Source organism: Muscardinus avellanarius (assembly GCF_963383645.1).
Source record: "Muscardinus avellanarius genome assembly, chromosome: 13".
Taxonomy (NCBI): Eukaryota; Metazoa; Chordata; class Mammalia; order Rodentia; family Gliridae; genus Muscardinus; species Muscardinus avellanarius.
This window is the reverse complement of record NC_137799.1, coordinates 19793360-19808906: the sequence shown is the minus strand read 5'-3', so window position 1 is coordinate 19808906 and position 15547 is coordinate 19793360. Positions and strand designations below refer to the sequence as shown.

Genomic DNA, 15547 nt, shown 5'->3' with positions numbered 1-15547 from the left:
AAACAACCTGGAAACTCCTAGTTTTATGAACTTGAGAAAGACTTGTTCTTTCATGGCACAGATGTTTTTAAGTGAAAAATCACTTTTTTGACCTTTCTGGCAGTGTGGTCAAGACTGCCATTAACCACTGCTCCACTATTCCTAACCAAGGGTTTGGGTGACCAGGCACTGAGCTTGGATGTAGTCACTGCTTCCCTTCTTAACCCATGAAGGTCCAGGGACCCCCCAGAGAAAGGCCAAGAAGAGACCGCAGGCTTCTTCATATGTCCTTTCTTCAATCTTCAAATCTGGAGATTTCTTCGTTTTAGTGTTTCATGCTAGAGTTACTCTGCTTCCCAGTTCTACTCTACAGTCAGTAGAGAGAACATTTTGGGCTAAAGAAAGTTAGGCTTATATTTTTGGTCTTCAGTGTCTAGATCTCAAACAAGCCATTTTGAGGACTCAAGACAAAGAACAGACAGTGTTGCTCAGTTCTGTTACAGAATGATGGTTTCTTGGTGTTCTGATCTAGAATGGGAAGTTCTTCATGGCTCAACATCTTGCTCTAGAACTGGCCAGGCCTTCAGGCTGTAATTTATTGCGTCTCTAGATTTTTATCTGGAGTTATCAATGTCTCATAAGTTTCTCTACTACTGGCAACGTCTCCATGTTTCTATCTAGTGGAAGACAACAGGACCCTCCTGATCTGATCCAGAGTCTATATTTGCTTTTATAGCCCAGTCAAGACTCCTACAATTTCAATAATCACTTTGAATATAAACAGAGCAAGAGAGAGAGAGAGATTTGAAAATGTAGAAAGTTAATTTTTGAAAAAAATAAAATGCTAGCTAAGTGTGGTGGTGCACACCTGTATTCAAAGTACTTGGGAGGCTGAGAGAGGAAGATCACAGGTTCAATGCCAGCCGTGGCAACTTAAGGAGACCCTCTTTCAAAATAAAAGGTAAAAACACTCAACCCCTCACACTTCATCCTCTGTACCTCTGCTGGTGACATTACCAGGAAAACTGGTCTTGTTGGAGCTCAGCTGCGGCCCAGTTTCCCCCTTATTTTGTGCATTTTTATTTTCAGTCCCTGGCTCTCCGGGGCCGACTTGGCATGAATGTTTTGCATTTCCGAGCTGGTCTGCAGGCACAGCTTGCTCCAACACTTTGCTTGCTCATGCCTTTCCTGCTCTGCAAAAAGTCCAAGTGTAGAACCGACCGTGTTTTTTCTCTTAAGCGTTTGCTTGCTTAATTCTTGACCCTCCAGCCCCCATGGATCTGGGAGCCATTTAGGAGAAGGAATTTTTATCTTGACACCTTTTTCCTTTCTCTGGGATCCAGTTTTTCTCATACAGACCAGGGAAATAAAGACTCTAACACATAATAAGTGTCAAGTAAATGTTTGCTAAATGAGAGAATGAATGAACGAGGAAGAAATACAAAAGTTTCAGCCTTAGCTGGAAAAAAAAAAAAAAAAAGGAAACCAAAACACTAGACCCTTCTTCATAGGAAATCTGGAATCTCTTGGAGGCCCCGGCCCAATACCTCTCTCCCCCCTAAGAATAGGAGGAAGGTCTCACACCCCACTGTCTGGATCACCAGCAGTACATGCCTGGGGGCAGCGCAGGCACCATGAAGTCACCCCCTGACCATCTGGCTGGGGATACCGTGTTCCTCGTCCGCGGCAGAAGATTACGTAAACTGGACAGCGGCCTCCAGATGTTAGCAGTTTCTGCTCACTTTTTTTCTCTCTTTTCAACAACAATAATAATAATTAAAACAAACACAGGCCTTGCCCCTGCCAGCACCCTTGAAATTACAAACAGGTGGGCCCACATGCCCTTCCCCTTCCTGTCCAAGGGCCTCCTTGTCTGGGGCCCATCCACCAGGCACTGGCAGAGCCTGCCCTGCCCTACCCTGCACTGCCCAGCCAGGCCCGGGCCTGGGACTTGGGCCATGGGCTCCAGAGAGGGAAGAAGACCATGCCATGAGAAGTCCCAGTGCTGGGCTTTCCCTTTCCCCGCCTCCCACCTCAAAGCCTTGGCCTCCAACTTAAATGGATGTATTTGGGAGGACTAGGTGGCTTAAGAGATTAGTAATGAGATCCCAGGTCTTTCAGGGCTGGGTCAGGAGTTCAGAGCCGGGCGTGGGTGACTAGTGAATGGCATAATTAGGGAGCTGAGGCGCAGGCCTGCGGAGGGCCTCTGTGAAATGAGCCCAGACAGGCCTTTCATGGCAGCAGTTGTCAGCGGCACAAAAGCCCACCACCACATCCGACACTAATCACTCTCCCTTGTTAGAGGATTTACTATCTGGAGGACCCGAGCCCCCTGCCCATTGCCTCCTTGAATGTCCTTGAGTGTCCAGGAATGGGCTTAGCCCATTGCCTGGCTCTTATGTCTGTAAAATGGAGAGATAGTGTCAATCCCATGGTGTAGAGACATTTTATACATGATAAACTTGAGACTACCGTTATTTTAATAATTATTGCTACTCCTATTTTGGTCATCTACTTTCTCCATCTGAAAATAGAACAAAGTCTTTCTTTTGCATGCAAAGAATGAAATCAGTAGAGGTGAGAATGTCTGTTTTATTATCACCATCCCCATTACTATCATCGTTTACTCTGGGTGGTCCTCAGTTTTTTCATCTGTGGAATGGGATGGGAATAGAGATGGTCTTGAAGTAGTACAGAACGGGCTCAGACCAGACTTCACTACCCATCCCTGACAACATGTGGCCTCAGCATGCCGTTTATCCCTTTTGAACCCCTGACTTTGTATCTGCAGGGCCTATGAGGAGGATACTGGCTTTCTAGGAGGATAATGACATTCCAGGGACTCTATATTTTAAATATAGATACTGGTCAATAAAAAGAGCAAAGCAAACTTGGCTTTGTTACCTTCATGGATACTGTCTTAGGTTCTAACACAAGCCTGCCCTTAAAAGAAGGGTGAGACACTCTATTTCTGTCCATCAGCAATCCTGAGCCTCCATCTATGAAATAAAACACTGAATGAGCAGCCTCTGAGAATCCAGAGCTATGATTCCGAGCCATCTCTCCTTAAGAAATTTAGCTAGCCCACCTGAAAGTGTCAGCATGCTGTGAAAGAATGATCTCTAATAATTTCTATCCTCTCTTCCCATCAAAGGCCTAACTTTTCCTCCATAGTCATTTGTTCAGGTCAGGAGCTTGCACCCCCAGTTCACAGGATTTCCCATTTGTGGGGAGGTGCTGGCCTGGAGGGGATTAGACCTCAGGGAGCATGTAATGTGTTCTTCACAGATGGGGGGGGGCAATGAAGTGCTAATCATTTAGAGAGCCTAGCCGAGCCTCAAGGTTGCTGGGTAGCCAGTGCCAGGTTCTCTTATCTGGAAGGGTCCCCAAGTGGAGGTACTGAGGTCTGCGGCTATTTCCAAAACTCTGGAAGGGAGCAAAGAGGCATCACTGAGTTCTGCAACAGGAAATGCTTCTTTGCTTGATTGTCTGCCCATGCAAATAATAAATCTTCAAATTGAAAGGCAATTCGCCCCTCCCCCTCCCCTCTATCTCTTCAAGGCCAGCATCAAAGGAGAAAGCTGCTCTTGAGGCCTAGGGAAAGTGATAATTGTTTCTAATGGTTGGTAAAAGAAAGCCTGGCTCCCCCTCACTCCTCCCCCCCCCCCACCATTGTTATTAAGTGTGTAAAAAAAAGGTTGGAGGAGGGGACTTGGAGGTGTGTGTGTGTGTGTGTGTGTGTGTGTGTGCGCGCGCGCGCGCTTCATCTGTTACCCCTTGATTGCTTTGAATGCTTCTATGTTCAGTAAATTAGCTTGAAATAAGGAGCAGAGAAGAAACACAAGAATGGGGCCTAGGAATGGAGAAGAAGACCCAGGTGGGAGAGGTCTAGAGGATTTTGCAGGCAGTGAGATAAGCCCGGAAGCTCGAGTCAGAACATTTGGCTTATATTTGTTCATGGTATGCATTAAATAGATAAAGTATGCCAAGTGTTATTGTCATTCCTCCTTCTATTCAGCTAATATTTTGCTACCTTGGGCTTTCCTCTACTGTTAATACCAAAGATAGTCTGATATTAAAAAGGTCTGGCCCTTGATCTGCTAATGACTGAGTTCAAGAATTGCAAGTAGGAATCATCTCCTAGGCCAGTTCTAACCAGTTGTGAGGGGCTTCGCTTGGATTTTGGAGGAGGTGGAGTTGGAAACCAACCTAAGGGGGAAAGAATGCAGGGTTTAGTTATTGATGTCTGTCCTGGGTCAGGGGCAGAGAGTGGCAGCACTGATGTCGCAGCTTTGATTCACCTGACTCCGGAGCTGTACGCTCCCTCTCAGCCTTAGTTTCTAACCTTGGAAGTAGTGGCAGTGCCAAGACCTTCCTCACAAAATGGTTTTAGGATTCACTGAAACAAAGGATTTAAGTAGGCTTTGTAGTAACCTGTGCTCATTAGAGAGATCATTGTGAACACCAGTTTGCATTAAGAGCATCAGATTTATTGCTCATCTTCCCCACTGGGGCCTTTGGTGGTTAACCATCTAGTTACAGCACTTTCCAGTGCTTGGGAGTCAGTTCTGGGCTTCCAGCACCTTCCCTGCATCATAAGGCCATTATCACCATCTTTGCTGGGCTCCTAGGTGTGATGGACCGCACACATAGCCTTGGGAATGCCACAGCGGTTCAACACGGGCCACATTCAGTGAGCCCGGCCTAGTGACCTGCATTGCGCCCTGGTGAAAAGGAGAGATAAATCTGGCGTAGCCGCCGTCCCTGGAGCTCCTACAGGGAGAGGCAGAGGGTAAGACAAGAAGCCACAGTGTGATGTGTTTCTGAGAGGGTTGGCCGGAGCCTGAGTGGGAGGGTAAGCTGTGGGGCTGGAAGCGAGCTCTTGAGTCAGACCAGCTTGGGTTTGAGTCCTAGTCCTTGGTGCACTGATGGTAAATAGGGGCCAAAATACTTCTTCCTCGAGTTAATATGAAAGAGAAAACGATGTTACATGCACCCAGCCCCTTTATCAGCAGCCTCTTTTTAAGACCTGGTGCTTGTTCTCTCCCACAGGGTGCACTGAGGAGGGAAAGAGCCAGGTGGATGGAGGTAGTTTCTCTTCACCCAGGCTGCTGCGTGTCCAGGTTCCCCAGGTCCTTTGTGTCTGTGACCTGACAGGATGCTTCCTTGCAGGCTTCCCTCTTGCAGCCATCAGAGCCCTGAAATCTTGGTAGTTTATATCAGGGAACCAACTTCTGCCCCTCTTGCAGCCTTGTATCTCTTGGCAAATAAAAACTTGGCATTGGAACTGCAAACCAAGGTTAAAATGTGGCCTAAAAGTAAATATTGGGAAACACTGCCTCTGTGTGTGTGTGTGTGTGTGTGTGTGTGTGTGTGTGTGTGTGTGTGTATACACATATGTGTGCTTGCTGGTGCAGTTATGTATCCCGTTACTGTCAGTCTGCTTCCCCATCCTCTTCCCTCCTTCTCTTTCTCTATGGGACCCATCGAAGGTTCCCTCTGGGTGGAAGGAGGAAATTGGAGAGGATGGGCCTAAGGCTGGAGGAGTGGAGCGCTTCCTCCCTCCCCTGATTGACAAAAGAGCATGCAAATCTGTAAAATCGAAATTCAATGGAAACCTCATGGCAAGTCCCTGTGTGGGAAAATACCAGACCCCCCTCCCCACTCTTCCCTGTTCTCTCTGTCTCTCCGCCTTTGTATACATCGTGTGTGGGTGGAAGATAAACTGGATTTAAAAAACCCTTTGAAAGCAAGACATCGTTAACTCCTCTAATTGAAAGCAGCCTTCTGCAGAGGAGGGGGATTTGGAGGCGGGTGCTGATAGTGCCTTGAGTGGCTGAGAGTCCCCTGGCCCTGGAGCCACAGAGCCCCGTGTTCCTGCAGACCAGGAGTCTGGATGCACTACCAGCCATACTGGCCTGTCATAGAACCATACAGGTGACTGTAAATCTTCAAGCCAGTCTCTTGCCTGCCCGCTATACTCTATTTCCCCATCTATTGGATATGATGGTTGGGATCAGGATTTCAGAAGTCCTTCCCAGCTCTGACATCCCATGAGCTCAAAACTCTGAAGAACTTCCATAGCATATAAATTGCCAGCACCAGGAAAAAACAAACAAACAAACAAAAATCCAGAAAATACATTGCCAGAATGACTGTAGTAAAATGCTGATACTCATATGATTGGCTTTTTCAGAGAAGATAGCTGGGAAATTAGCCTGCAGCTTCAGAGTGTCAGAGACATGATACCCCTGAGTCTCAGAGGTCAGCAGGATTCAAACCTGGTCCCCAGAGGGGCCTTGTGTGTGTTTGAGTTATTCTTTATAACTTCTGTGGCAATCATATGGAAGAGGCTAAACATCAAAAGGTGGCAGCATGTCAGAACTAAAAAGCCCCTAAGAGATGGATTTGTCTTCCTCTGTCTTTCTGTAGGCAGGAAGGGTAAGGGGTGGAGAAGTGAGCAGTCAGGTCAGTTCCAGGAGGCAGGCCACTTGCCTGGCAATCCAGGGATGCTTCCGTCATGCTCGCTGTACCCCAGGGCAGACCTTTTGGTCCCCTGAAGCAGCTTCTATTTTAGGAGACCCAGGAGAAGGCAATGAGAAGAAATTCTGAGGCCATCCTTTTGGTGTCTGGGATTTCAGCGCCAATATATCTATTATCTTTCTGGGTTCTCCTAGCAACCCCGAGATATATGTACACAGGCTCATTATAAGTTAAAATCTGAGTCAGTGGCCCATACTTGTATTCCCAGTTCCTTGGGAGAACAAAGCAGGAGGATCGAGAGTTTGAGGCCAACTGGGACAACTTAGCAAGATACTGTCTCAAAATTTAAAAATAAATAAATAAGTTTTTGAAAGGGCTGGAGATGTAGCTCAGTGGTATAGTGACACTGGGTATAATCCCCAGTACCAACAAAAACAAAAAAATAACATGTCAAATTGTGCCTACATTTGTATCCTGGTTCTATCACAAACTAGTTGTAGGACCACATGTGAATTGTAGGGCCTCAATTCCCTTATCTCTGAAATGGGTCTAATAACAATACCTAACTCACAAGGTTCTTTTTAAAATTGCAAGATTTTTCAATACCTACAGTTTTTTAAACAGTGCCCAGCATAGAAGCGACACTCAATATATGTTGCTGCCACTGCTCATTGCTCCCTGGCCACCCATTATTTCTAAAGTACTAGGAAGTGTGTCTGGATTTATTTGAGGATAAATAAATTATGGTCTTCACCTCGGGAAGGTATAAACTGGACTCTAAACAATTATAATGTAACTTGACAAGTGTTGTTACAGAGATATATAGAAGGAACTCTATGGATGTATAAGACAGAGCAATTAATTCTGGCTGGGGGTGAGAGCTAATGCTTTCAGTGGAGGGGTGATATTTGAGACTGGCTTTGAAGTGTGTGTAGTATTTCACAGAATGGGCAGCACAGGGCTGGGGGTGTGTCTGGGCACAAGCATCATGGTATGGGTGACTGGGATATGTGGGAGAAATAGATGCCCAGAGAGGAAGCACCATGTACATGTGATACCCACCGGGTGGGTGAGGAGAACGAGCTTCCAGAGACTTGTGTGTTTGGTGGTGTGTGGGAGACTTCCCATCACGTGGGTAAGGGGAGCATGGAGGGATGCATAGGCTGATATGACTAGTTTTGCACCTTGGAGCAGGGGATAAATGGATGCAAAATTGTGTGGCAACCCTCTTCTTTCTCAGAGGAAGACAAGGCTTCAGCAAAGCCCAAACATGAGTCCTTTTGTTTTGTGAGTGGGATGTGGGCATGGAATCAGAGAGAGCAGTCTCCCTCCTGGTTCTGATATGCAAGTAGATGTGTGATGTCAAAAGGGTTATTGAAATTGGGTGCAGTGGCAGACAGTGATAATCCCAGGACTTGGGAGGCTGGGACAAGAGGGCTGTGGGTTTGAAAACGATGTTGGAAACTTACTGAGTCCCCGTTTCAAAATTAAAAAAATAGGATTAGCGGTGAAGATTCCCTGTGGTTCAATTCCCAGTACTATACACACACACACACACACACACACACACACACACACACACACACACACTCCAAACTTAGAGGGCAAATTGTGAGGAGTAAGTGATAATATGATTATGAGGCCCTGGGTGGATGTTATTACTGTGTGTCCTTAAGCTTCTGGGGTCTTTAGAGGTCATTTAATACAATTGCTATGTTTTACAGACAAGAAAACGGAGGGTCAGAGAAATGTCTATCTAATAAGTGGCACAGCTGGAACTAACCCAGGTCTCCTAATTCCCATGGGTTTATATGAAATACAAAAGGACATTTCTTTAAATAATGGAGAGTCTAGCTGGGCATGGTAGTGCATATTTTAATCTCAGCATTCGAGAGGACCTCTCAGGATTGCAGTTCATGGACAGCCTCAGCTACTTAGTGAGGCCTTCTGCAACTCAGTGAGACCCTGTTTCAAAATAAAGAATAAAAAATAGGGCAGGGGGTGTAGCTTGGAGGTAGAATGCCCCTGTTCCATCCACAGACCTGTAATAATAATAATTAATAATAATAATAATAATAATAATAATAATAATAATAATGGAGAGTCTAAGGGGTTCTGTTAATGTGGAGAGACCCACCCCCAAAGGCCAAGGGGACAACAGTGACTTGCTCCTTCATTCCTACAAGTGCTGAGGTAGAGGTGAGAGGTAACAACCTGCCCAGTGCTGCACTTCATGAGAATAGGGGAATGATTTTTTGCCTTTCTGTCTACTATTCCTGTCATGATTTTTTGGTAGCAGAAGGACAGATCTCACTGGATCTATACAGGAAGGGCAGGGTCAAGAGACAGAAGGACATAGGTGAGAGAAATGTTCTAACTTTGGGGACAGACAACTTTGTATTTCCATAACAATTTTGCCCCTCACTGACTGTGTGTCCTTGTGCATGACACCTCTCTTCTCTGACCACTGGGAAGAGAATGTCCTCAGCAGATAACCTATTCAAGTCCCCTCTAACTCTACAACTACAATATATGAAAGCCTATGCATCTCTACTTAGAGGAAAGTAGAGACAGGTGTCTCTCCTAATGAAGGCTGGAAAGGGCTGTCTAGAGGGCAGTTGGGCTGTCCATGAGTGGAAGGGAGTTCTCTCCCCATGAAGTAGTCAAGAAGACACTGAGTAATCCATCCTCCAACTCCAAGAGGACTTAAGTGATGGTGCTCACCAACTACCCACATTTTCTCCTTGCCTAGCACCATTATATCAAATGCCCCCACCACTTGACCTTCTCTTCATTAGTATATTCAATCATTCACTAAATATCGATCTATTCCTTATTAAAATAATGCATGTTGTTTTCAAAAAATGTGTGTCGTTACGGTAAGAACGCCACAAGAGATCTACCCTCTTAACAAATCGCTAAGTGTACAATACATTATTGTTAGCTATAGGTATAGTCTTGAAGAGCAAGTCTCTAGAACTTACTCATCTTGCTTAATGGCACTTTATACCTTTGATGAGCAAATCCTCCTTTCTTCATTCCCCATCCTGAAGCCCCTGGAAACCAGCATTTCTTCTTTGATTCTATGAATCTGACTCTTTCGGATACCTCATTTAAGTGGAATCATACAACCTTTGTTCTTCTGTCACTGGATTTTGCTTTGCATGATTCATGACATTGTATTATTCTTGTCGCAGGTGTCAGGCTATCTTTCTTTCTTTGTCAAGGATCAATAGAATTGCATATATGTGCTATATTTTCTTTATCTGTGTATATGTTGATTGACATACATGTTTTTGTCACATCTTAGTTGTTTTAAGTAATGCTATGGTGATCATGGGAGTGGAGAACACAGCATTACAGCTCTAAGAATTCCTTCTCCACGTCCCTAAGGAAATTCCAAGTCTAGAGGCTGCTAGACTTTCTAGAGTATCCTCCATAAATTCTATGAGAGGTGTCTGATGTGAAGGGAGAGCAGGTCTTGACGATACCAGTATTACAGAGACAGAAACAAAGATTACTGTGTTCAATGAGCTGACCTTGCTGGGGCTGCACTGCTGGGAAGCCTCAGCATCAGAAGATGGATCTGTGGTGCGAGATTGGAGAACAGGAAGGAGAGGGAATAGAATGGCTCTGTATAAGATATAAGAGATGTGTGCCATATAAGGTTAGGGGAGGAACATGGGAAAGATTGGCAGGCCCCAGAGCCAATGACATCAGAGACACAGGAGAGTAGAGAGGATCAGTGGAGGGAAGAAGGTGCTGGGGATGGTGGTAGGGAAGAGTATGTCTGAATATGCAATGTGACTCTCCAGTGCATTTTCCCCACAAAACATTCAGTAAAATCATCATTGCTAGCCGGGCGTGGTGGTGCACGCTTGTAATCCCCGCACTTGGGAGGCAGATTCAGGAGGATTGCGCAGGTTTGAAGCCAGCCTTGCTGGCTTAAGAGACCCTGTTTCCAAATAAAAAGAATAAAAATAGGTCTGGTAGTGTAGCCCGGAGGTAGAAGGGTGTCCAGGAGCCCGGAGGTAGAAGGGTGTCCAGGAACCCGAGTACCATCAAAAAAAGAAAAATAAAAAAAAATCATCATTGCTCAGTATTGTTTCATGAAGTTGGATTGCTTTTGTGAAAGGTAAAAAAAAAAAGTAGGTCCATGAAAACAAAGCTTCCCCATAGAATCAGTTAGTTACCTTGAGGACACACCTTCCCTTGGGTGCCAATCTTATGGCTTCAGAAAGGTTCCTTTTTTTTTTTATTTCCTCAGACACTGGAGCCTGGTGTGCCATATACCCCTCAATAAATGACTGGGCATGAGAAAACTTATGCAATGTCCACATAAGCAGAAGGCTTCGAAGGATTTGCTGCTCCCCTCTCCCTAGGCCTCCCTCCTTCACCTCTCCAGAAGCATAGATGATTTTAAGATCAACTAGGGCTTTGGGCAAAGGTTCAGCTGGATTTGTTAGTTCCTTTCTGATCTGCTTTGACTGTCTCTGGTCTGGATTGCAGCCAGCCTGAAACAAACACACAACTAAATAGAAAAACAGAGGAATAAAATAACAGCAGCCTGCTCCTTTAGAGCCCTGTCTAGTGCTGATAGAGCTGCAGAGATAAGAAGAAATCGTATTTAAGCAATAAGAAGGCTTTGTTCATGTTGGCGAATTCCGTGACCATGAATGCTTTAGATGCAGAGATAAGACCCCCTACCCAGCGCTCTGAGATGTGCTCTGCCACACTCTGCTGGAAGATGGGCAGCTAAGAACACAGGGGAGAAGCATTCCAAAATGATACATGTCGAATTGCTGGCCCGGATTTCAAATGCCATAGATAGTTTATGCAAAGTCTTGCCCTGTTGTAAAGCGTAACACAATCCACTGGCAGTTCTGCCTAAGCCCAGTCCCAGTTGTTTTTGTGAAAAACAAATAAACTTGAAAACGTCTTCCAGCCCGTTAAAGTGGCTGTTTTATCCTTAGCCTTCCCTGGGCTTCTTGAGATTAGAACGGAACCCGAGCCTAATTCCTAGACGATGGGGTCTTTGATTCTTGGCACTTCTATGGTCTTGTAAAAGCTGCCTGTGATATTCAGGCAACTCTTATTGTCTTCCCAGGACCCATGGCTTCCTAGAGCCAGGGTGAGGGGAACTTTGGCAACTAATGAGTTTTAGTACTTTTTTTTTAATGTTTTTAAAGCAGTGGAGCTTTTGAACGAAGTACTACGAGGGAGCTTGATATATAAAACAGATGAGTGGAGATGCTCTGGTTGTACTAAGCAAATCTCTCCACATTCAGATCCCCAGGACAACATATCTGTGAGTCCTGGGAACCCATGCAAGATGCCTTGATAATTTATGACTAATTCAATATTCTAATGTGTAAGATAAATTGAGTTCCAATGGTGCATGAAAACTTGTTCATGATTACACTTGACATTTTGAGAAGGCATAGATCGGAACCAAATCTCCTTAATCCAAAGAAAATGCTGTACTACAGAACCTTCTGGGTAATATTTTGTGATTCTCCATAGTTGATTAAGGGACTTATCTCGACCTCTGTTCAAGAGTTTTTCAGAATGAATTGATGAAGATGTTAACATGAAGGGAATCTAGATGAAGAGTGTGATGGAGCTGTTTGTATTTTCTTTGCAACATCACTCTACATATAAAATTATCCCCAAATCTTTATTAAAGAATGGAAGCATTAATGTTTTCAACTCTAAATCACAATGATTTTAGCTGGGCATCGGTTAGTATCTCTCTGTTGTAAAGAGAACTGTGGCATAGCATGTTTACAAGCTTTGAGAAGCCAGAATCATCTGAACACATGGAGAGAAGAGCATCTGAGTTTTGACAAGTTCATAGATGGATTGCTGGACACATTAAAAGAGGCTTTTGGCATGTCAAGAACAAGGACTGGCTGTCAGAATGCTCAGACCATTGGAGCACACAATATGGAAACATGTAATCAGGGGAATTGGTGCCACTTTTCTAAGCCAACATTTTGGAGTCGTTTTTTTTAATTCACAAAATTACATGGACTAATGTAAAGTAAAATACCTATATTTACAAGATATATAGACTCTAAACCAGGTGTATGCATATGCATTACTGACAACTATGCAAATTTGTCATATCTTTTTTCTAGTTTCTTTCTAGAAGAAAAACAACACACTGCAGATAAGGCTAAATCCCATTTATCTCCAACATCTGGTATCATTTCCTGCTTTGATACCCAGAGGCAGCTACCACCTTGAATTTGGCATATACTTCGGTGTGCCACTTTTAATTCACATGAATCCCTGGGAAATTTGTGTGATTTTTATATAATATTAAGTATTTTATATAATAAAATGATATTTATTTATTTATTTATTTATTGGTGGTACTGGGGATAGAACCCAGGGGCTTTCTACCTCTGGGTTACACTCCCAGACCTACTTTTATATCTTATTAGAAAGAGGGTCTCACTAAGTTGCTGAGAGCCTCACTAAGTAGTTGAGGCTGACTCTTTGAACTTGTGCAGTCCTCCTGTCTCAGCCTCCCAAGTACTGGGATTGCAAGCATGCACCACAACACCCGGATCATGATTCATATATAGTACTAGAAACTTCATTTCATTCTTTCATTTAATGTTGCATTTCTGCTCTCTGTCCATCTTGGTATCATGGAACTCACTGATAGACATCCATTTCTATTTGGCTCATACTAAACTAATTGTTTAATATTTTAGTACCATCCCTGTATACAAATATAGGTAATTTATTTTAATATTTTACCACATAGTATTCTGTCATGTAAATAGTTCACATTTTACACATCCCTTCCCCAGAAGATGAACATTAAGACTATTCCCAATTTTTTGTTACTATACATATTTCAAGGATGGATCTCCTTGATCCTTGTAGGTATCTTTTCCTTTTTTATTTTGTTTTTGTTGTTTGTTTGTTTTTATATGTTTATTTAGTCCAGTTGAGAATAGATTGTCTCACTGTGTTCTTGTTTGCTTGGTTGGTTGGTTGGTTTTTAGCTTGTAAGACCTTATAACTCTCTATATAGTCAACCTTACTTTTCAGATGATTTGACAGTGGTCTGGAGATGTGAAATGACAGATCAAAAACTCACAGGGACGTATGAGAGGAGCCACATTAGAGATTACAGAGAAAGCACTAACATGGGGTAACCTTGTGCCAAAGTTGGACCAATCTCAACATCTCAGTTCTATTCTTTCCCATGTAGGACTTTTCTCAGGTTACTATTGTGTGTGTGTGTGTGTGTGTGTGTGTGTGTGTGTGTGTGTGTGTGTGTTTAATGGATTAACATCAGCACCCAGTACCTACTCTCTGTTCCTCAGCATCTGTCTACTCCACCACTTTGTTCCAGAGTACTTACCAAATAGTGGTTATTCAATAAAAACAAATTGAACCAATGAATGCATGAGTAAATTAAACAACATTTAGAAATGCATGAAAATTCTAAGTTTGAAAAGTTCTATTTATCTATAAATGCTTCTTGTTTCTTTTAACACAATTTGGTATTACCTGCCATTGAGAATGTGTGTGTGTGTGTGTGTGTGTGTGTGTGTGTGTGTGTATGTAAAGTGATGGAACTGATTTTCTTTATTGATGGACAAGCCAGTGCTCATACTTTCATATTTTCTTTGTCATTAATACAGCTCTGAGCACCAGTTACATATCTGCTTTACAATAGCCCTCTTAGCATTCAAAACTCTTGGGCATTAAATCTCTCCACTTGCCCTCTGTGTCACCTTCCCCTTGATGAGCTAGGAAGACCGAGAAGTTCATCACAATCTAAGAATTCTGGGATCCTGCTTTCCTGAGCCTTTACTGTTACCTTTGTCTACAATTCCTTCCAGATTAAAATCAAAGTCACCTCCTCTAAGGATTTGTCTCTATGAGAATGTTGCTGTCACCTCTACCACCAAACTATAACATCTCTTCTTTCCTGATAAACATAGAGGATCATCTCTGTTAGAATGTGAACTCCTAGGACGGATTCATGTCTATGTGTCCCTGCTTTCTCTTGCAGAACCAAGAACAAAATAGATGCATAGCAAAGGTCTGTTAAATTGAATTTTCAAGACCCTAAAATTATTTTTTTTTACTTTATATTTTTCCAGGTGTGTCGAACCAAGGTGATAGATCTTAGTGAAGGAATTTCCCAACATGCCTGGTACCCTTGCACCATCAGCTATCCATACTACCAGGTGGCTCAGACTTTCTGGATCCAGGTAAGCCTATCTCTTGAGAGCTCAGGAAGCACACCAACTCCCATGTCAACGCTTTTATACACGGTTTGTCCACCCACCAAGACTATTAATTGTAGAGGTCAGGAAAAAGCATGTGTAATAGTGGGGACTTTTCTGAAATCAAATCCTCAATTGCTCATAGAATACCCTTGTTCAACTCTTGTATTTGGCAAAGCCTTTGGATACCTTTTATCTACCTGAACTCCATTTGTCATTCATAGCCTTTAAAAATGATCTTTTCCTCCATGAAGTCTTTACTGATCTCCATAGAAAGAAGTGACTAGTTTTTTCCAGTTCAGTATGCTTGACCACTTATTGGATGGCACTTGCCATATACTATTCCTTAGCTCTGAGTCCATCTTCCTGATTTTGGGTTGTGTTAATTTTGATGTACGTGTCACTGGCCAACTTTGAGTTCCACGGCTCCCAGAAGCACAGGGCCATATCTTCTTGATCTTGATCTCCTTGGTGCTTAGGACAAAGGCTAATATGGAAAACAGATAGGTAATAAGAAGTTTTGGGGGAAGTTTTCACATGCTTGGGGTGTGTATTGGGCCCTGTGCTAGACACATCATTTTTATTGTCTTGCTAGAACTTCACAGTGACTCGGTTAGTAGCTACTTTGTTTTTAATCTGTCAACTAGAAATGGGGGCATCTGGACTCAGAGTGGTCGGGCCCATCTGTTCAATGTAATGCAGCTGGGGAAGAAAAGAGCCAGGACTAAAGTGCTGTCAGACCTTAGAGCCTGTGCTCCTCACTGTAGGTTTCAATGCCTTCTCCTTTCTGTGTGGGGTCCCTTTGAATGGTCTAGTTTCTGAAATGC

General features: G+C 43.5%; 1 protein-coding gene across 1 annotated transcript in view; it reads left to right on the top strand.

The window, feature by feature from the left end:
• Nucleotides 1-15547, top strand: part of PAPPA (pappalysin 1) — a gene marked incomplete at both ends in the record, with an annotated part of 247503 nt that overhangs the window by 163002 nt on the left and 68954 nt on the right. The window contains one exon of the mRNA XM_080709626.1: nt 14595-14705. Within this exon, the coding sequence (XP_080565752.1) occupies nt 14595-14705 (111 nt within the window). The remainder of the gene's footprint in view (nt 1-14594; nt 14706-15547) is intronic.